Below are 23644 nucleotides of genomic sequence, written 5' to 3' on the forward strand. Positions count from 1 at the left end.
ATTTGTCTAAATACCTGAGTTGTTTCTGCCCAGTTAGTTTGTCATCAAGTAGGGAATAGGGCGCCATTTGGAACAGACTGACAGTCTAGCCTGACTGTAGTGCTGGGAGAATATTTTCCACCATGCGCCTGCCTGCCTGGTTTTACGGTAACTCAATTGTGTAAAGCCTTCCTGGACTTCAAGAGAAATTTCCAACACTCCAATGTCTCTCCGTCTATGTTTGACGTTATGTCAAGTCATCAAGTAACTGGTAAAGATTTGACTACCTACCGGTGGAGGTTCTTAATTTGTATTTCAAGGTGTTCTTGACCTTAGCAGACTGGCTCGAAGTCAGAATTTCTCCTGGGTCATGTTAATGTAGAGCACACAACGGAACACGTTTTTAAAATGTTTTGCAACCGGATACTAATTTGCGTTTGTTATTGGTCTCGTCCAGGTAGTTGCTCACTCAGTTTTTTTTTTCTTATTCCTTTTGGTGTGTGTGAACACCACCCTGGCTTTCCCCTTGGTTTGCCTCACACTAACCTTCCTCTCTTGTCTCCTCTGCTGTTCCAGGACCTGTCTGGCACCATAGATGACCTTCCTACGGGTACAGAGGTGGCGGTCAGCTCAGCGGTCAGTGCTTCGGGGTCCACCAGCAGCCAGGGCGAGCAGAGTAACCCGGCCCAGTCGCCTTTCTCACCCCATGATTCCCCGCGCCTCCCCGGCCTGCGCAGCGGCCCCTCGCCCTCCCCCGTGGGATCACCTGTTGGCTCCAGCCAATCACGCTCCGGCCCAATCTCCCCCGCCAGCGTCCCAGGTATAGAACGAAACCCTGCACCTAGTTCTAGGAGTAACCTTCAAACACTATACGCCATCTCACACACACACATATCATACTCCAGACAGGGAACAAGGGCCATTTTGCCAGGCTTGATACACTAACTGAATTTGTAGTATTTCAGCCATTTCTAGTTCAGAGAGCAGTTCTGAGACCTCCACAGTGGAACAGCACAGCTCTGGTTGTCATGACTGGCAAAACTGTAGAGGGAAAAGAGCTCCTTTGTCTCATTACAGGCAGTTCTTTCAGAACTTCTTTTGCATTAGCGACTCTATAGTAGTTAGTCACAGTGGAAGAGAGAAGTCTGGTTCCGTACAGGCAGCTGGGGATTGGTTCCGTACAGGCAGCTGGGGAGGAGCTCTAGCCTCAGCTCCAAAACAAAGGCCTCAGTCATTAAAATAGTTTCTAAACTATGTTAGCAGTTCGGAGTCACTGTAATACAATTACTCTCCCACAGTGCAGCGCCTTGTTGCCCGTTTGACGCCAGGCTGGACTAGTTTAGGGAGATTTGTCCTTATTTGTGGCCAGAGTTACAGTTTATACCCCGACCCTTTCTCTCTCGCTACTCTGGGTGGTGATAACGAGGTCGACGGGAGACTATTTAGTCATCTACACACACACTTTCACCCCTACTGGGAGAGCCGTCAGCCATTAGCCCCCACACTGAGGTACCAACGGACTTGTGATCTCCTCTGCATCCCATCGCCACAGAAACTGCTGCACACGCACACATACACTGTAGGGCTCATTAAAGGGCACCAGGCACACAGCTCCCAGGGAGAGGGGTTCGTTTTTCTAGACACACTGCTGCTCTTCAGGCCAACACACTAACACGACGGATATGGATGCATGTGTGTGTGTGTGTCCCACTGACGTTTGCTTCCCTCTTCTCCCAGGCACCCAGATGGCCCCCCAGACCCCTGGGAACATGTCTGATGTGGGCTCCCATTCCACCCTGAGCCAGTCCCCCATGTCTCAGGAGAGAGGTGAGATTTTCCTGCACATCACACCGCCTTGGGAACCACGATCCTCCTCTCTCCTCCAGGATATTTACCATGCGTGTGAACGATGAAGTCCGCGGGGATCGGTATACGCTCGGATAAGTCAAGTACGGGGGGAGGGGGGGCTTTTGCGCACGTCCCCTTCATTTCATCGATGGTTTGATAAATGAGGTTCCCCTCTTGTACACAATCTTGACCCTATGAGGGAAATATTTGAACGGATTATGGGCAACTCAAGCTTTTAGTCCCTAATGATGTATACTAGTGAACCTATGTCCCTCTAGGAGTCAATTTCCCCTGCTCGGTCGCAGGTGTTTTCCATAGGATCATTAGTACAACAGATTAGCCATAGATCATCTTCCCTTCAATGCCTCTAAACCACTGGGCTGCTGTCAGCACTGGGCCAGACCTCTGGCTGTGTCCCAAATGGCACCCATTCCCTATATAGTGCTATGATTTTGGGCTCTGGTCAAAAGTAATGCACTATGTAGGGAATAGTGTACCATTTAAGACGCAGACGCCGCCTTCATAGAGGAACCGTAACTCTGTCTCTCAGCAGCGGCTGCCAATATGGTTGTCAGTGATGTCAGGCCATGTCAATGAGGCTGTCCAGCACTGAGGCTGGGGGGGTAAAGGCCCAAATCAAATCATGTTTGTGAGTAGTCAAAATAACACCTCGCCAGCCAGCCAGACAGAAGCTTTTTCTCACTGTCTGAAGGGGATCATTGTAACAGTGGTGGCATTAATACAAATGATCACTCACTCCAAGGCCCAAGTTTGGGGAGGGGAGTCAATTAAAATAGGTTTTGTGGGTGCTGTGAAAGCCCAGGGAAGGGGAAAGTCATGGTTTTTTTTTGCTAAAGGGATAGTTCACCCAAATTAATTGCTGTCTTACCGTGTCCATAGACTGATTACAGGGCAGGTTTTTTGTTAGGAAAGGTCGGCACCGGACATATTTGGCCAGGAGCATTTTAATTCACAAACATTTAAGACATTTACCGGGTACATATGCATTGGTTGCGCAACCCGATTAGGGTGTCAACCCACAGAGCTCTGAATGCCAGGAATCACATTTACTCTGAATAAAAATATAAACGCAACATGTAAAGTGTAAAATATCCCAGAAATATTAAATACACACAAAAACCTTACTTCTCTCAAATTTGTTTACATCCCTGTTAGTGAGCATTTCTCCTTTGCTAAACTAATCCATCCACCTGACAGGTGTGGCATATAAAGAAGCTGATGAAACAGCATGATTTTACACAGGTGCAACTTGTACTGGGGACAATAAAAGGCCACTTTAAAATGTGCAGTTTTGTCACAACACAATGCCACAGATGTCTCAGGTTTTTAGGGGAGCGTGCATGCTGATGGCGGTAAATGCGCTGTTGCAAGGGAATTTAATTTATTTTACCATAAGCCAACTCCAACGTAATTTTAGAGAATTTGGCAGTACGTCCAACCAGCCTCACAACCGCAGACCACGTGTAGGGTGGCATGTGGGCGTGGCGGTTTGCTGATGTCAACGTTGTGAAAAGAGTGCCCCCATGATGTGTATATATTCACTGTCTTTATCATTGGGTAAGTGCCACTTTTGTTAGTCCCAGAGTAGTCTACCCTGTAAATTGTGTGAAAAAGCATTCTGCTAATGTGTCCAGTCATTTAAAATGTAGTAGAATTGCATGCAATTTGTTTAAGAAAGGCCAACATTTTCCTGTGATATAGCCTGCTTACTGGACGCCACTACGTACTACATTGAACAGTCTTTTTTTGATTGAGTTATATTATTAGCCTAAATTATGACTATCTTACATAGGTCTACAAATGTGAGGTCGCATGGAATGCTTTTTTTATAAAGGTGCATTTTTATGCTGAAAATTAGCTTCCCCAAACGTAAAACTCATAAGCACAGCAATGCGCACAAGGCAGTAGGCTACGCTAATTGCGTTATGTTTGTTCCATAATGCAATTAGCGGGAAAACACCATTTGTGAGGGGTTTCATGTGACAGAGATGAAAATATCAGTTGAAATTTAGAAAGGATATGTAAATATGCAACATGGAGCACGGGTTGCTAATATGACTAGGACTGTGCCTTAGGTTACTGGACAATGGGAAAGAAAAGGTTGATTTGGAAACCAAAAGACTATGAGCGAAAAAGGCTACTTGTTTCAATGGCATATGGAAGTGTTCCTAAAATAATTGCCTGCACGTTTGGTTAGATTTTGGCTAGGCTACTATCAAGGCAAGGCATGCCTCAAAATAGTAAGTAAAACGTTCAGGTTTTAAACAAATAAGTATGTGTTTTCAAAATGCATACTGCCTCCAGCTCATTGCAATGTGACAATCTGAAACCTGCCTAGTTGCCAATGCACTTGAATGGCGAATGGGAAGCGTGCTTCAATTCACCAGTTGAGAAGAAAGAAAATTGTAGGCCTCTTTTTAATTGTGACATGTTTGTTTTTTTCTTCTTTCTTTTTTTTTTTTTTACATGCAATTGCCTTTAAATTTTTTGCCGCAATGATTGGGCTTATTAAAGCACATGTTTGATGAGCTGTCGCAGCATCTCTCGTGCTACATCAACTGGTATTTCAATCAATTAATTGGCTAAAATACATTTGAACATCTTGGCCATGTTCTGTTATAATCTCCACCCGGCACAGCCAGAAGAGGACTGGCCAACACCTCAGAGCCTGGTTTTCTCTCTAGGCTTCTTCCTGGGTTCTGACCTTTCTAGGGAGTTTTTCCTCGCCACTGTGCTTCTACACCTGCATTGCTTGCAGTTTGGGGTTTTAGGTCGGTTTCTGTATAGCACTTTGTGCGTCTACACCTGCACTTTGTGCTTCTACACCTGATGTAAGAAGGGCTTTATAAATACATTTGATTGATTATCTCGCAATGGGCATTTAAAAAAAAATCTTGGACAATTTTATTTATCGTCTTTTCTTTTTTTTGAACGGAAAAACCGGCTATTACCGGCTAACGGAAACATTGATACAGGGTAAGGAAACAGTACCTAATTTGGGTAAACTAACCCTTGAAGTGGTAGTGAGGTACGGTATTCAAATGATTTTCTCACTACTATGCCCTAAGATGTGGTTTTGATCAAGCAAGATGAAAAGTTAAAATTTATAACAGATGAGACCTTTTCTGCAGTGGCCGGGGCGGATGTATTAGCTCTTGTGGTATTTGTCACCCTATTCAGATCAATTTAAATGTTTATTTGGTCGTCCACTGTAGCATTTAGTAGTGCTTTTCAACAGACAAGGCTAAGTGTTACCATTCAATTGAAGTGAGTTCACTTAAATTGAACAGACTTGCAACATTGACAATTGGGTTCTCATATCATTGAGTACGTGAGAGATTATTAGAAATGTCTATTTTTTAAGTACCCCCATTCTAACCTTCCTTTAGTTCGGGTCTCAGTTTGAATGCATTTAAGATTATCTCCCTCTCCCTCCCTGCAGGGTTCCCACCTGCCATGCAGCGGAACACCCCAGGCCCCCAGCAGTCGGGCCAGGGGCCCTCCGTGTCCCCTCACCCCTCCCTGGGGGGCTCCATGCACCCGGGCTCCTATCATCAGCAGCAGCAGGGGGGCCCTGGCCCCTCGTACGGATCCCAGACCAGCCAGTACGGCCCCCAAGGTAATATTCCGCTCCAGGGTGAAGTTTCCCCGAAGTACAAAACTAGGATCAGCTTCCCCAATCCTAACCTTAACCATTTGGTAGGGGAAATGCAAAGCTGACCTAAGATCAGCATCTAGGGGCACTTCCCCACGAGGTAATACATCCTCCGTGCTCGGGACTGATGAGTATGTCGGTGCCCAGTAAGACAGTCCAGCCCGTTTCTTCACCCTAGTCTGGCCTATAGAAAGACTGTCTTTACTTAACTCACTTTATTGTCCAAAAATGTGTTGCAGTGTGATGTACACATTTAAATGGTGTTTAAGAAAAAGGACAAGAACAATGCATACAGTAGACAACGAATTCACAATAACAGTTATATACAGTATGAGAGATAAGCAGCCTGCTGGGGTTAGTGGGTGGATAGGGGGGACACTCTCGTCCCTGAAGCAGAAGGCTATATTTGACATTTACATTTAGCTCTTATCTAGAAGCAATTAGGGTTAAGTGCCTTGCTCAGTGGCACATCGACAGATTTTTTTTATGTTGTTGTTGTGTTGGGGATTTGAACCAGTGACCTTACGGTAACTGGCCCAATGCTCTAACCACTAGGCTACCTGCCACCTAGTGGAATGGTGCCAGTGCTATGACTATCCTATGGCCCAACTCCAACACGTTTCTACAGGGTTGGAGAGAGCTGGGCTTTTTCCGCAGCTAAGTAAATCTCCAATCAACCTTCAAGTTTTCCATTCTCTACATATACTGTACTCTCCCTCCCCTGTGTGTGTGTGTGTGTGTGTGTGTGTGTGTGTGTGTGTGTGTGTGTGTGTGTGTGTGTGTGTGTGTGTGTGTGTGTGTGTGTGTGTGTGTGTGTGTGTGTGTGTGTGTGTGTGTGTGTGTGTGTGTGTGTGTGTGTGTGTGTCAGGGCTGGGGTAATGGAGGAGAGCTGTGTGGCTGGCTGTGCTATCCAGCAGACCTGGGTTCAAATACTATTTGAAATAATTTCACATTTATCTGGGCTTGATTGAGCTTGCCTGGCTCAATGGAACCAAAATAATAGTCCCAAAACTCTAAACCCCTCCAACCTTGCACTCTACAGGGACTAAGGCAAATGCTCAAAAGTATCTGAAATATTTCAAATAGTATTTGAACCCAGGTCTAGTGTGTGGTGTTCAGAGCCTACCCCAGGCCTAGCAGGGCAACAGAGCAGAGCAGTGGCACACACACACAAGCAAGGACTATTAATCAGGCTTCTGGAGCGGGTGGGGGGCGAGGACCAGAGCTATGAAAACACGCACACATCGGCCACGCATTCATCATAAAGGCACAACGCATGAGATGGATTACCATAATGACCCAATGTGTGTGTGAGCCCCCGCTCCAGATGAGTACACACAACCCAGCACACACACACACACACACACTGGTTCATGGGTTGGTTTTCTTCCTCAGCTGAAACAACAGAGTAGCTTGATGAATGCTGCACAGCAGGCTTTCATCCAGTCAACCAAAGGGTTCTCGACGCGCCGCATGTCTCCAGTAATTCAAATAACTACATTCCAATGTCTCAACCCTAAAGAAAGCCTAAAACAGAGGCCCCTTCACAACTATCTATAAGCATCTATGCAACAGCCCTGAGCAGTACAGATCCCTGTGGGCGCTGGTCAAAAGTAGTGTTATCATATAGGGAATAGGGTTCTATTTGTGACTCCATAGACTGTTTCCTTGGACACTCAGGGAGGTGGAGGGGGGTTTACCTAGTCTCTGATCTGTGTCACACCCAAAGATGTATACAGTGAACAAAAATATAAACGCAATATAAACATGTAAAGTGTTGAAGTTAAAGATCCCAGAACTGTGCAAATACACATGAAAAAAAGCTTATTTCTCTCAAATTTGTTTACATCCCTGTTATAGTGAGCATTTCTCATTTGCCAAGATAATCCATCCACCTGACAGGTGTGGCATATCAAGAAGCTGATTAAACAGCTTGATAATTATACAGGCACAACTCGTGCTGGGGACAACAAAAAGGCCACTCTAAAATGTGCAGTTTTGTCACACAACGCAATGCCACAGATGTCTCAAGTTTAGAGGGAGCGGGCAATTTGCATGCTGACGGCAGGAATGTCCACCAGAGGTGTTGCCAAAGAATGTAATGTTAATTTCTCTACCATAAGCCGCCTCCAATGTTGTTTTTGAGAATTTGTCAGTACTTCCAACCGGCCTCACAACCGCAGACCACTATGGCATCGTATGGGCGAGCGGTTTGCTGACGTCATCATTATGAACAGAGTGCTCCAAGGTGGGGTTATGGTATGGGCAGGCACAAGCTACGGACAATGAACACAACATTTTATCGGTGCCGATTTGAATAAACAGAGACACCTTGACGAGATCCTGAGGCCCATGGTGGTGCCATTCATCCGCCTCCATCATCTCATGTTTCCGCATAATAACGCACAGCCCCATGTCACAAAGATCTGTACACAATTCCTGGAAGCTGAAAATGTCCCAGTTATTCCATGGCCTGCATACTCACTAGACATGTCACCCATTGAACATGTTTGGGATGCTCTGGATCGACGTGTACGACAGTGTGTTCCAGTTTCCTCCAATATCTAGCAACTTCGCACAGGCATTGAAGAGGAGTGGGACAACATTCCACAAGGCCACAATCAACAGCCTGATCAACTCTATGCAAAGGAGATGTGTCACGCTGCATGAGTCGAATGGGGGTCACACCAGATACTGACTGGTTTTCTGATCCATGCCCCTACTTTTTTAAAGGTATCTGTGACCAACAGATGAATATCTTTTTCCCAGTGGTGAAAAAACTGTAACTCAGTAAAATCTTTAAAATTATTGAATGTTGCATTTACGTTTTTGTTCAGTGTATAAATCAAATGAAATCGGTCACATACACATATTTAGCAGATGCTATTGTGGGTGTAGCGAAATGCTTGTGTTCCTAACTCCAACAGTGCGGTAGTAACTAATATACTATTGTCTAATATATATATATATATATAGAATATACACACACAAGAGAATGACTGGAAAAAAATGTAGGAAGATATAGAAATGCATTTATTAATGTCTACATTTAGTTTTTACAACATGTATTATATTACAGACACCTTAATGCATACTTCTAAATTATGTCTGAGCTATAAAACATTTTTTTAAGTCATGTTATTTTCCCCACTACAACAAAAACGACTTAAATACATGTAATTTAGTCCTTGAAATACTGTAGAATTCCTATGGCGGACTGCACCTTCTGGGGAGTGCCAATATGGCCGACCAGCGGTTTCACAGCCTCTCATTGACCAATACATAGCCTCAGCAATCCAGGGTTAAAAACATCACTGGTCACACCCTCTGTTCCCCAGGGGGATTCTGGGTATAACATGACTCTACAGAGGAGCTGTCGCTGCCAGATCATTTCCATATACACTGAGTGTACAAATCATAGACTGACCAGGTGAAAGCTATGATCCCTTATTGATGTCACGTGTTAAATCCACTTCAATCAGTGTAGATGAAGAGCAGGAGACAGGTTAAAGAAGGATTTTTACGCCTTGAGACAATTGAGACATGGATTGTGTTGTGTTCTCCATTCAGAGGGTGAAGACAAAGATTTAGGTACCAGGTGCATCGGTTTGAGTGTGTCAAGAATTGCGACACTGCAGGCCTTTTCATGCTCAACAGTTTGTCTGGCTGCCAGGACTTACTTAGGCCTGCACTTCCCCACTCCTATCCTCTCACCCCCCTCTTCTGTTCTTCTCTTCTATCCCTCTTTCCTCCTCACATCCCCTCCCTCTCTACGTCTCTTTCTCTCATCCTCCTCTGCCTTTGAACAGAGCTCGTTATAGGGGCAGACCTAGAATAACTCCAGGAAGAGCCAAAATGGCAGCTCTCCCTCCAACGCCACGGCCGAGAGTCTTTTCTCTGTGTGCCCCCCCCCCCACTCTTGTGAAATACACTATAACAGATTGTGAAAGTAACCGGTCTGGCTGGAGTGGAGAACATCCAGTGGCACAGAGGAACATGAGGCAATGCTCTGTTCACATCACATTGCTTGCATCCCAAATAGCATCCTATTCCCTATGTAGTGCACTACTTTTGACGAGGGCCCCTGCTTTTGAAAGTCTTAACATAGATAGAAGAATGAAGTGTCTGTGAATCAAGCTGATGATTCTCAGTCCTGATGAGTTACTGTATTTCTCTGTCTCTAGGTAACTACCCCAGGCCCCCGAACTACGGCGGGGCTCCCAGTGCCAACTACAGTGGCCCCGGCCCTGGCATGAGCAACAGTTTGGGCATGAACGCCAGCAGCCCCATGCATGGCCAGGGCCCCGGACAGCCCTGTGGCTCCATGCCCGCCGGGCGAGGCTTGGGTCCAGGGGCCAGCGGGCGCCCCTACCCCTGTGCCACCACCAACACCATGGCCCCCACCTCTCCCAGCATGCCGCAGCCTGCCGTACAGGGTCAGGGCATGAGACCGCCCCTGCCCAACGTTAATCGCAAGCCGGGCCACGAGGCAGGCCCCGGCCCCAACGCCATGCAGGGTCCAAACGTTGGTTCCAACCCCTCTGCCCAGGGCCGGTGAGTCAGGACAGGGGCCAGGGAGGGCCACAGAAGGGTTATACATGCTAATAGGGCGCGTCCCAAATTACATACTATCCCCTATTTTTTTTTACCAGGGCCCATATGGCTCTGGTAAAATGTAGTGCATTTTACCAGAGCCATAGGGGATATTGGGGATATTGTGCCATTTGGGATGCAACCAAGGGCTATACTGACACTTAAATTCCTCATGTTCACATTCACTCCTCCACACCCCGCATCCACCCATCTTTTACACACTAAGGTTATGAGGTGTGTACTAAAGAACGCTACAGACTTTTTCCTCATGTCTCTGTGTGAGTTTGGAAACCAAAGACTTCTCCTTCCGTCCCTCACTCCAGGCCTCCCTACGCGCACTCCCCTGCCTACCCCAGCCAGTCTTGGCCTGGGGTCCGTCCTCCCCTCTCTCCCTCCCCCCATCCCCACCCACAAACCTCCCCACACCCTCAACCTCATCCCCAATACAGCCCCCATCCTCACCCTCAACCCCATCCCCATTATCACCCCCAAACCTCCCCACACCCCCATCCACAACACAGCCCTCAACCTCATCCCCAACACAGCAATCATCCTTACCCTCAACCCCATCCCCATTATCAGCCCCAAACCTCCCCGCACCCCTATCCTCACCCCCAAGACAGCCCTCATCCTCGACCCCATCCACATCCTCGACCCCACCATCAACCCCATCACTCTCCCTCCACCCACCCCCATCATCAGCCCCACCCTCACCCCCAAACCTCCCCACACCCCCATCCCCGACCCCATCACCCTCCCCACTCTCCTTCCTACCACCCCCAGGTCAGCAGTGCAAAGAGCCATATCCATCCCATGATGCAGCAGCAGCAGGCTGAGCAGTACGGGTAGGTGTCAGTGTCACGGCTGCAGTCTGTAATACAGACTCTGCATGCTGCTGTCCACTGGTCACATCACTAACCTAACCCTGGGCTGCACTGGAGACACTTCCCCCCCGCTCACTCAGACAGACTAACCCTGGGCTCCACTGGAGACACTTCCCCCCCGCTCACTCAGACAGACTAACCCTGGGCTGCACTGGAGACACTTCCCCTGGGCTCCACTGGAGACACTTCCCCCGCTCACTCAGACAGACTAACCCTGGGCTCCACTGGAGACACTTCCCCCGCTCACTCAGACAGACTAACCCTGGGCTCCACTGGAGACACTTCCCCCCCGCTCACTCAGACAGACTAACCCTGGGCTCCACTGGAGACACTTCCCCCCCGCTCACTCAGACAGACTAACCCTGGGCTCCACTGGAGACACTTCGCCCCACTCACTCAGACAGACTAACCCTGGGCTCCACTGGAGACACTTCCCCCGCTCACTCAGACAGACTAACCCTGGGCTAACAGACTAACCTGGGCTCCACTGGAGACACTTCCCCCCTGCTCACTCAGACAGACTAACCCTGGGCTCCACTGGAGACACTTCCCCCCTCACTCAGACTCAGACAGACTCAGACAGACTAACCCTGGGCTCCACTGGAGACACTTCCCCCCACTCACTCAGACAGACTAACCCTGGGCTCCACTGGAGACACTTCCCCCGCTCACTCAGACAGACTAACCCTGGGCTCCACTGGAGACACTTCCCCCCCGCTCACTCAGACAGACTAACCCTGGGCTCCACTGGACACTTCCCCCCCGACACTTCCCCCCCGCTCACTCAGACAGACTAACCCTGGGCTCCACTGGAGACACTTCCCCCCCGCTCACTCAGACAGACTAACCCTGGGCTCCACTGGAGACACTTCCCCCCCGCTCACTCAGACAGACTAACCCTGGGCTCCACTGGAGACACTTCCCCCAGACTAACTCACTCAGACAGACTAACCCTGGGCTCCACTGGAGACACTTCCCCCCCCCGCTCACTCAGACAGACTAACCCTGGGCTCCACTGGAGACACTTCCCCCGCTCACTCAGACAGACTAACCCTGGGCTCCACTGGAGACACTTCCCCCTCACTCAGACAGACTAACCCTGGGCTCCACTGGAGACACTTCCCCCCGCTCACTCAGACAGACTAACCCTGGGCTCCACTGGAGACACTTCCCCCCTGCTCACTCAGACAGACTAACCCTGGGCTCCACTGGAGACACTTCCCCCCCGCTCACTCAGACAGACTAACCCTGGGCTCCACTGGAGACACTTCCCCCCTGCTCACTCAGACAGACTAACCCTGGGCTCCACTGGAGACACTTCCCCCCCGCTCACTCAGACAGACTAACCCTGGGCTCCACTGGAGACACTTCCCCCGCTCACTCAGACAGACTAACCCTGGGCTCCACTGGAGACACTTCCCCCCTGCTCACTCAGACAGACTAACCCTGGGCTCCACTGACAGACACTGGGCTCCACTGAGACACTTCCCCCCGCTCACTCAGACAGACTAACCCTGGGCTCCACTGGAGACACTTCCCCCCCTGCTCACTCAGACAGACTAACCCTGGGCTCCACTGGGACACTCCACTGACAGACTAACCCTGGGCTCCACTGGACACTTCCCCCACTCACTCAGACAGACTAACCCTGGGCTCCACTGGAGACACTTCGCCCCACTCACTCAGACAGACTAACCCTGGGCTCCACTGGAGACACTTCCCCCCCACTCCTCAGACAGACTAACCCTGGGCTCCACTGGAGACACTTCCCCCACTCACTCAGACAGACAACCCTGGGCTCCAGACAGACTCACTCAACAGACCCCTGGGCTCCACTGGAGACACTTCCCCCACTCACTCAGACAGACTAACCCTGGGCTCCACTGGAGACACTTCGCCCCACTCACTCAGACAGACTAACCCTGGGCTCCACTGGAGACACTTCCCCCCCACTCACTCAGACAGACTAACCCTGGGCTCCACTGGAGACACTTCCCCCCACTCACTCAGACAGGCTAACCCTGGGCTCCAGACAGACTCAGACCCTGGGCTCCACTGGAGACACTTCCCCCCCGCTCACTCAGACAGACTAACCCTGGGCTCCACTGGAGACACTTCCCCCGCTCACTCAGACAGACTAACCCTGGGCTCCACTGGAGACACTTCCCCCCCACTCACTCAGACAGACTAACCCTGGGCTCCACTGGAGACACTTCACCCCCGCTCACTCAGACAGACTAACCCTGGGCTCCACTGGAGACACTTCCCCCTGGGCTCCACTGGAGACACTTCCCCCACTCACTCAGACAGACTAACCCTGGGCTCCACTCAGACAGACAGGCTAACCCTGGGCTCCACTGGAGACACTTCCCCCCCACTCACTCAGACAGACTAACCCTGGGCTCCACTGGAGACACTTCCCCCCACTCACTCAGACAGACTAACCCTGGGCTCCACTGGAGACACTTCCCCCCACTCACTCAGACAGACTAACCCTGGGCTCCACTGGAGACACTTCCCCCACTCACTCAGACAGACTAACCCTGGGCTCCACTAGAGACACTTCCCCCCCTCACTCAGACTCCCTGGGCTCCACTCAGACAGACTAACCCTGGGCTCCACTGGAGACACTTCCCCCCTGCTCACTCAGACAGACTAACCCTGGGCTCCACTAGAGACACTTCCCCCCACTCACTCAGACAGACTAACCCTGGGCTCCACTGGAGACACTTCACCCCACTCACTCAGACAGACTAACCCTGGGCTCCACTGAGGCTCCGCTGCACAGGACTCCCACTCCTCAACTGTGGGTTGTGAGACTAACCTGGCCACTGTGGCCAGTAAACACGGGCATGTTTTCTCTCCTGCTACTGCATGGCTTCGTCAGAGACCAGCGGATGTGTACAGTACTTTATTTGCACCGTCGAAGCAATCCCTCGACAAATCAGAGAAAAAGGCCAAGCAATATTATGACCCTGCAAAGTCAAAAGGGAAGAATGCTGATTAGAAATTCAGAACTTGATTGAAATAAAACATGGGCAATGCAAAAGGATTGGATATATTATTAGCGAGACTGCCAGTGCTCCCTCTAAGCTGTGCGCGTGTGTGGGGCGCGCAGCTCCCCCGGGACTGCCGCACAGAAGAAATATCAGCCCATGCAGAGAAGCGTGAGATTGAACTTTTCCCCCATAGTTAACTATCAACGTTTCCCTTTACTGTGGGAATTGCGATAGAATCAACGCAATATTAGCCACTTTCAATACAACCTTCTGAAACAAAAGGAACTATGCAAGACTTAATATGTAAAACTAACTATGTAAGAGATTTTCTTGTAGGCAGAACGCATCGGAGTAGGATTCTATTGCATCGACAGGCACCACTCAGCCCGTACTCTACACACTAACCGGTGCGGCATAACCAATCAGAGCTACGGTAGGCCTGTATGTAAATAGACCATTGCCATATATGGATCTGTATAGAACAAGAAGGTCCGCACACTCTTAAAACTCCCAATTCACCAATTCAACGTTTCCATCCGAAACGGATCTTCATCAGGTCAAACACACTGAGGGTTCACATCCCAAAATATACACATTTCACCTCACATGACCATTGTGTACATGACGCATGGTGAGTGCAAAAAAACATATGTATATCTCTAATAATTAAATAACAACGAGATGGGTGCATGTAATGGTTCCAGAACATAATATGTATTTTCAAAATTACAAAGTAGGTGACCTGGAAGGCAAGACAAATCAAAAGTGACATATTCATGAAAGAAATGGTCTGATATCAAACTCTTGGTTCAGACCTCTAGGAGACATGGTACACAAACGCTGAATCCAATCCAATTCTCTTCTCAATAATAGATGTTAGTTAGTGAGTTATTAGCCCAGTTATAGATCATTTGTAGTCAGAAATGGGGGAGTCATAGCTTTTTACGAGAACACAAAACGTGTACATTTCTAGACATCTTTGAAAAGCCAGTCAGGTAAAGGGCAGTGTTGTATTTGAGACAGGCTTGAATAAGCTAAGTAGCCAATAGGCAGTGGGCAGGATCAGTTTCTGATTCTCTGTAATAATGAATGGTCATGTGGTTTCTTGCACCAAACAACACGACAACATGTTCAGTCAACTCCTTGTCTGAAGGACAAGTGGATAAATGAGTTCATGTCAAGCTCTGCGTGTTTCTCTTAGAGTCTCATGGAATGTTGGCCTACATTGAACACCACTCATTGGCTGGTACTGTAGGCTGAACAACAGAACAGCTATTTCCATGTTAACATGTTATGGGGTGCATTTTCTCCATTGTTTTTGACAGTAGGCCACTCTGGTAGGCCTACATTATTATCAAATAGCCACAATAGCCTACTTGGCTACTGTCTGAAACTGTAACTTAAAGCGGGTACAGCTTCAGTGTTCACAGTAAACGCGTGATGGAAGTTGCACAGACATGAAATTTGCTCAGTGGCCCCCAAAATTGGAGGGAATATTTCTGTCAGACAGAGTGAGAGAGGGAAGGTAAATCCAATCCCCTGTAGCATTGGTTGGATTGTTAGCTCCATTAGTTTAGCATTGATTTAATTGGTAATGTAGATGGTCTCATTATTAGCATCAGTGGATTGGGAGAGGAATGAATGTTGGTACGGGGGTGGGAGAAGACAATGGTTGTATCCCAAATGACACCCTTTGGGCCCTGGTCAAAAGTAGTGCTCCATGCAGGGAATATGGTGCCATTTGGTACTGGTTGGGTATGGACGTGTTACTCCAATAGAGGTCGGGGACGTTACTCATTTAATTTCCCCTCTAAGGGAAATGAAGAGGGAGGAATCGAGACGTGTGCTGTGTTTGAGTACTTCCCAATAGTCTTTCTTTTCTCCTGAAGTGTGCACTACTTCCCACAAATCTAAAAGCATTGGATTTGTGTAGGCATGAGCGCTATATATTTCTTATACCGGTCATTTCCCTTTGAATCGGTGAAGGGAAGTGAACGAGTGCACACTTTGGGGGGAAGGAGACATTATTAGGATGCACCCTCTGTGTGGCGCACAGGGAGCCTGACGGTGGGTGGGAGCAGTGAACACAGGGGGTTTCTTCTCACTGCTCCCCAGCCTTTAGATGTGCATATTATCCCCCCCCCCCCCCCAGGATTTAGTGTTGTAAATGTTCGCTCTCCTTCTTCTGTTTTAACAGCGCATTTTCTTTGTGGCGTTGAAAAAAGCTGCTGCCGGACTGCTTTTCATTACCGACATGCACTATTCATATTGTCTCTTGCTCACAACTAAAATCCCTCAATCTACCAATACTTCCATCTGTCCGTCAGTTCAACTTGAATGTACTGTATAACAGCGGAGACTGGTGGCACTTTAAACCGGAGGACCGACTCCTAGTAATGGCTGAACCGGAATGAATATGGTTTCCCAGTGTTTGAGACGGTTCGGTTCATTCCATTCCAGCCAAAACTGTGAGCTGTCCTCCGCTCACTAGCCTCCACTGATAGTTGAGTGTACTGTATAAATATAATGCCTTTGGTAATGATGTTATGTATTAAGGTGATGGTAAATGACTAATCCAAACTCTTGCTCTGGTTTTCAGGCAGGGAATGACCCCCATGCCGCACCACCCAGGCATGAACCCCATGGGCCCCGGAGGTGTGGGCCCCAGCCCTGGAGGCCTCTACAGCCAGCAGCCAGGGGCTAACACCTCTGGAAGGATGACCCCACAGGGGCCCCACCCGCTCTACAACGCACCCCCACCCTCAGGTATGCCATGCATTCTGACAAGGCAGCTAACTAATAGCCTGTTCCCAGATCTGTTTGTGTTGTATAGCCAACTCATATGATCATTCATGGCCATAGGAGTTGGCTGTAAAACACAAACAAACAGATCTGGGTCGAAACTCGCTAACTAGCCCAATGTCCAACGTATTTTTACATGTATACCAGACAGACAAGCCCCAGTATAACAGTGAACAAGAGCCTAACCCCCTTTCCCGTCGCCACAGGGCCCATGCAGATGGGAGGAGAGGGGATGGTGGGTCCCCCTGACCCCAAACGGAGGCCTCCAGAGCAGCACAGGGAGGGCAACACTCCTGCCCCGGCCGTCGAACCACCACCTAAACCCAAGGTACCAGCTATCGCTCTAACAGAGGCATCCGCTTTTCCTCTCCGTTCCTTTTACATGTACTCGTTTCCTGCCAGTACCTCTGAAAGCATGTCCTAATAATGCATGTGTTTGGATGAGGAACCTGAATGTGGCAAAGCGCAGCAAACACCGCATCTAACGAGACAGCAGACAAAAAGGAACACAGAGAATTGAGAAAAACATTCTTGAGTCGTTGTGAGGATTTTCTAAAGGAAGAAGCACTGACATCGGTTCGCTTTCTCCATCTCTATCATAGTCTTCTTCTGTGCCTACTGGGAGAGTGGATGCCAAAATAAATACTGCTTTATAGCGGTGCCATTTTGTATTAAAAAAGGCTTTTCATGCTCTCTTTTCAGCATGTTGTTCATCATTATTACCCCACTCATGACTGTGTGAGGGAGTGTCTTTTTTGACTGATTTTGGATGTCTGACAGACAGGCATACCAAAATAACCTGTCTCCAGTCAACTGCAAAGAACTTGTTACTGTTCACAATGCTCTCTCTCACGGGCTCCCATTTCTCTTGTCAGAGCTTCTTTTGGGGTTTTCCTGTTTTTTTCTCTCTCTCTCTCGTTTCACCCCCCTCCCTCCCTTGTTTCAAATTCCCCTCTCGCTGGTTTAGTTTGGTATTTGTACTCCTCCTCTTAGTTCCAGACATAGTTGTGTGAATGTGAACAACTTTCTTTTTTTTTCTCCTTCCCGCGTTCATTTGAGTCTGTTCACCTCATTACCGGCTGGTGAGAAAGGCCTCTTGATCACAAACAACTGAAAGAGGTCTGTCAGCCCAACTCGTCTGTGAGGAACTTCTGTTATTTCTGTTCTGTCTCAGGTCTAGTTAATGATCACTCCTCCTATATTTGCCTGGCTTTGTGCGTTTCTGCTGTCAGGGCAAAGACCGCAGCAGTAGCTAGCATGGCTTCATGTTTCAACTCGTGAGAACATAAGAGTACTAGTAATAACGGCTGTGGCCTTTGGTGCTAAAGCTCCTCGCCTGCTCCTGTTTGGCTGCCTGCCCTAGAATGCTGTTGCTCAAACCCGTCTGTATGGCTCCTCTCACCGTGTAGTTTCCACCGTGTGATTTTCCAATTGTGTTGGGATATTTTAAAGCCAGTCAAACCTGCCTGAAAGACTCCAGGTGTGACTGAGAGAAGGGCCATCGGGGAGAGAAAAGAGAGGGGGGGGGGGGAACGCAGAGAAAGAGCGAGCGAAGCAGGCGAAAGGTTGCATACTGGCTCGGGTTTCTCTGTGGGGTTTCTCCGTAGGGTAGCTACACACGCGTATGCGTTGGCTGCAGCAGACCGCTGAGTGCTCACTCACAGGATGCCTTTGAGGAAAGGTTTTGCATGATTGTTTGACTATGTTTTTGTGAGAAAGTGTATGAAAGTCCGACTGAAATCTCTCTCGTCACGTGTGCGTGCGGCGTGTTTATGTTTTTGTTTCCGTCTATTCCCCGACGCAGGACCGCTACAGCTCCTCTCAGTGTATGTCCCAGCCCCCACCCCATGTCCCCTGTCCCCCAGCCCTGCTAGTCTGTCCTCTTGTCACGGGGCGCAGGACAGCAGAGATATCATTAGCAGCCACCCTGCTGTCGCTGGGGCCTGGCCAAAGACCCCCACCAGCCCTGTAAGTGCCTCAAGCACTTTTACTCAGCTTGTGTGTCTTTGTTTTTTGACGACTGAAATGTGATTGTGTTGTCGTTATTTGTGACCGAGACTTTCTTATTAAGACATGCATGCAATTGGAGCTGGACAAAGGATTCCCTTCTAACACTCTCTTTCCTCCTACCTCTTTCCCATACGATGCTGGTTACCTGGCAGTCCTGCTTCCCCACAATATCTCAAATGCTTCTCTTGTCACATGAAACTCTCTAGTTTGTATTGCGTATTATTGTTCGGATGATTGATTGTGTTAATGAGAAAGTTCTCCAATCCTGTGAGTGGACCTGTGTCACATGGGGTAGCTGTGACACAGGCTCTGTTACTGTTTGACAGCCGTGGGACCTACCTGGCTGTATAGCTGCCATTCAACTGGGTTTTAATGGAATATACAACAACAACAAAGTCTAATAATGTAAACCTGGATGTTGATCACATCAGTCTGTATGAAAGCGTCCATAACCAATGACAACAGTGGTAGCCCTGACTGACCTCCCCACCTCTACTATATGCCCCACTCCTTTAGAAGCCCAGCCCGGCCACCATGACCAATGAGAAGATCCGCATCCTGTATGAGATGGGCGGGGAGCCCGAGAGGAGGATGTGGGTGGACCGCTACCTGGCCTTCATGGAGGAGAGGGGCACGCCCGTACCCATGCTGCCTGCCGTGGGCAAGAAGCCCCTGGACCTATGCCGCCTCTATCTGTCTGTCCGAGAGATAGGAGGCCTGGCTATGGTGAGTCTAAGTGGCTTCCCCTAGGTACAGATCTAGGATCAGCTTCCCCTCCCCCAATCTGAACCGTTAGTGGGGGAAATGCTGGTTGATCACAGGAACGATAGGCTGGAGACTTTAAGCAGTAGGTGTGCTGCATCCACACCTCAAATTCGTATTTCCATCAGACAGCCCCTTGTGTCACCGATCGCTATTTACGGCCGATGTCGCCCATCCATCTTCGTGCTAACCAGATCATATACGCTTTCATACCCAACACTGATTGCTCAGTCTCCTGTTGGCCATGCCCCCCCCCCCTTCCCTCTACAGGTGAACAAGAGTAAGAAGTGGAGGGAGCTGTCTACCCACCTCAACGTGGGCACGTCCAGCAGCTCCGCCAGCTCTCTGAAGAAGCAGTACATCCAGTACCTGTTTGCCTTCGAGTGTAAAGTGGAGCGGGGAGAGGAGCCGCCGCTGGAGATCCCGGGAGAAACCAAGAAACAGGCCCAGGCGCACCAGGCTCGGATCCAGCCGCCCTCACCAGGTGAGTAGAGCCATGGAGACATGTATATCGTGTGTTGTAATTCTGTTTGAATCAGTAAAGCGGTGGCCGTTGTCCAGGAGGTAGGCTCATGCCCTCTGGGTCGTGCCGGCTCGGACAAGGCTTTACTTTACGAGGAACTGTAGCCACGTCACTGAGCTGTGACCTGTTGCTCGTGACACAGACGGGTTGGCTGACAACGTCACGAACACGATGGGCGCGCATCGATGTGGCCTGGAAGGCCGTGCTGGTGTTATGCTTCTGAACGTCCAGATGGCTAGCAGCAGTGACAAGAAGCTGCCATGAGGTGAATCGTAGGTGGCTCGTTTCAGCCAGTTGTATCTTGATCTTGACACCACGTCTTGTTTTGACGGATGTTAATGCTAATACGGCTAAAGTGTTGAGCTAGCTAACCGACAACTGTAACGATGTATTTGAGAGCCAACAAATGCTCATGGTGCAAATGTATTTATATTTTCAATTAACATTTGGAGACGAAATATAGTTTAAAACAGCCAACCCCATCTGTTTTGCCCCATAGTTGCGCGCGTATCCCGTTTTTGTTGTTGCTAAACAACCAACCCGTCCATGCAGTACAATACAGACCTGTAATAACGCATTCATCTATGCTCTGTCCCACATGCGGGGAGTTTACCGCCCTTCACTCTTCACTTCAGTCATTGTGTGTAACACCTGCTGTACGTCCAAGGTGTGAGTGCTGTGTGTGTAGACGAGAGTGATAAGCTACCTGCTGCTGTGGTTGACAAATATGTACACCCGTCCATAGTCATCATACACAGGCATGAACAGGGGATATGTGTACATCCACAGGCAGCCCCGTATGGTGTGTCTAAACTAAGCACATCCTCTGCTCAGTCATCCGGCCCTCCATTTAATCCATCTCCATTCTCCCTGGGCTGGCTACTCACTCCCTGCGCCCTCCCAGCACGTGGGTCTATTTCTGTCTGACAGGTGATTGTGTCAAACTGCGAGAGGGAGGGAGGGGGGAGAGCTGTCAGACAGCCAGCTGTAGGATTCCCCCCCACCCTCAGGCGAGATGGTTGATGTCAGAGGGAGAGCGAAGGGGGGGGGGGACACACAGCTAAGACTGTGTGAGGAAGTGGGGGGGGGTGGGGGGGGGGGGGGGGGTAGAGCTGTCAAGCAGCGGGGGAATATCCCTTCCCCCTAGAGAAGATGAATAGGGGAGGGAGGAGTGTGGTGTGGCTGTCTGGGATATAAACAACAGTGACCTCCGTCTGACCTAGTTTCCCACAGACAGATGGACCAGTGAGGCAGCATTTTTTTTTCTCTCTCTTTGTCTCTCTCTCCCTTGTTCTCGCTCTCTCCCCGCCTGATTATGGTGGGGTCATGTGGGTTCACACGCTCAGAGAGAGAGGGGGGGAGAGCGATGGCCTATGGCTGAACCACTTCATTGTTTACTTTTGAAACACCTCTCATTTACAAACACATTGACCTGACCAGCCAATTCTCTCTGCCTCTCTCTCTCTGCCTCATATTATTACAGACAGGGTTTTTAATAATTTCTTGAATTGTTAAAAAAATAAAAAATAATTTGTCTGGTTTCTTTTATTCTGGTCTTGTATCGTTAATGAGAACAGTCATTTTGATATAAGGAGATGCCAGAATGTAAAATTCTGAATTAATTGTATGCATCCCAAATGGCACCCTATTCCCTATATGGTGCACTACTTTTTGGGAAGCCGACGTTATTGCTAGACTAAGCAGTCGTCATACATAGCAGAGCCGGCTTGAGGATCCATCTAGCCGAATCAGAGAGGTAACATTGTTGTACCAGTGCTGTATTGTACATGTATCATATATTTTTTTACATTTTAAGTACTCATATTTATCTCGTACAATGTTGTTCTTCTCAGATATTGAGTTCAAAGCATCTTTCTTTCCCAAATTCCATATATACAACACAGATTTAGATGCATATCTCTACCTCTAGACTTGCGTTTTGTCCAGGGGGTGTCCTTGTACAAGCTGCCTCATGCTACACAAACAGAAGATGGGCTCCTTCCCTCTGGGGCGTTCTGGTTCTGACCAGGCTTACTTATACTGTACATACAGTGGGTATAGAAAGTCACCTCTCCCCCCACCCTTTGAAAATGTTCACCTTTTGTTGAAAACACATCAAATTCGACCGTTTAATTGTATTTATACACAGTAACCCACAATGTTCAAGATACTTTTTTTTTTTTTTTTTTTTTTTTTTTACTCTGAAAATATATTAAAAATAAAAACAGTAAAATAGCCTATTTGGATAAGTGAACACCCCCCTGAGTTAATACTTGGTAGAGCCACCTTTTGCTTCAATTACAGCCATGAGTCTCTGAATATGTCTCTACTAACTTTGCACACCTAGACTGTGCTTTATTTGCCCATTATTCCTTGCAAAATTGTTCAAGCTCAGTCAAATTGCATGGTGACCGCTCATGGACTGCACTCTTCAAGTCATCCCACAGATTCTCGATGGGATTTAGGTCAGGGCTCTGACTACGCCACTCAAGGACATTCACCTTCTTGTCCTTCAGCCACCGTACGGTTGCTTTGGTGGTGTGCTTTGCGTCATTGTCATGTGGAAACGTGAGCCATCGCCCCATTTTCAACTTCCTGGCAGAGGGCTGCAGGTTCTCCTCGAGAATCTGTCGGTATTTTGCACTCTCCAGTTACCCTTCTATCCTGACAAGCGCTCCAGTCCCTGCTGAAGAGAAACACCCCCACAACAGGATGCTGCCACTGTCGTGCTTTACTGTAGGCATGGTGTTCTTTACTGTAGGCGTGGTGTTCTTTACTGTAGGCGTGGTGTTCTTTACTGTAGGCGTGGTGTTCTTTACTGTAGGCGTGGTGTTCTTTGCTGTAGGCGTGGTGTTCTTTGCTGTAGGCGTGGTGTTCTTTGCTGTAGGCGTGGTGTTCTTTGCTGTAGGCGTGGTGTTCTTTGCTGTAGGCGTGGTGTTCTTTGCTGTAGGCGTGGTGTTCTTTGCTGTTGGCGTGGTTGTCTTTACCGTAGGCGTGGTGTTCTTTACTGTAGGCGTGGTGTTCTTTACTGTAGGCGTGGTGTTCTTTACCGTAGGCGTGGTGGTATTTACCGTAGGCGTGGTGGTCTTTACTGTAGGCGTGGTGGTCTTTACTGTAGGCGTGGTGTTCTTTACTGTAGGCGTGGTGGTCTTTACTGTAGGCGTGGTGGTCTTTACTGTAGGCGTGGTGTTCTTTACTGTAGGCGTGGTGGTCTTTACTGTAGGCGTGGTGGTCTTTACTGTAGGCGTGGTGGTCTTTACTGTAGGCGTGGTGTTCTTTACTGTAGGCGTGGTGTTCTTTACTGTAGGCATGGTGTTCTTTGCTGTAGGCGTGGTGGTCTTTACCGTAGGCATGGTGTTATTTGCTGTAGGTGTGGTGGTCTTTACCGTAGGCATGGTGTTCTTTACTGTAGGCATGGTGTTCTTTACTGTAGGCATGGTGTTCTTTACTGTAGGCATGGTGTTCTTTACTGTAGGCGTGGTGTTCTTTACCGTAGGCATGGTGTTCTTTACTGTAGGCATGGTGGTCTTTACCGTAGGCATGGTGTTCTTTACTGTAGGCATGGTGG

General features: G+C 48.7%; 1 protein-coding gene across 1 annotated transcript in view; it reads left to right on the forward strand.

Moving 5' to 3' along the window:
* The window catches only part of LOC135557438 (AT-rich interactive domain-containing protein 1B-like), a 116021-nt gene that overhangs the window by 79763 nt on the left and 12614 nt on the right, over positions 1 to 23644 (forward strand). Inside the window, 8 exon segments of the mRNA XM_064990695.1 lie at positions 556 to 799; positions 1717 to 1806; positions 5291 to 5467; positions 9688 to 10057; positions 16579 to 16745; positions 16988 to 17109; positions 19308 to 19517; positions 19824 to 20037. Of these exon segments, the coding sequence (XP_064846767.1) occupies positions 556 to 799; positions 1717 to 1806; positions 5291 to 5467; positions 9688 to 10057; positions 16579 to 16745; positions 16988 to 17109; positions 19308 to 19517; positions 19824 to 20037 (1594 nt within the window).

The sequence above is a fragment of the Oncorhynchus masou genome, chromosome 16, assembly GCF_036934945.1.
Source record: "Oncorhynchus masou masou isolate Uvic2021 chromosome 16, UVic_Omas_1.1, whole genome shotgun sequence".
Lineage (NCBI taxonomy): Eukaryota > Metazoa > Chordata > Actinopteri > Salmoniformes > Salmonidae > Oncorhynchus > Oncorhynchus masou.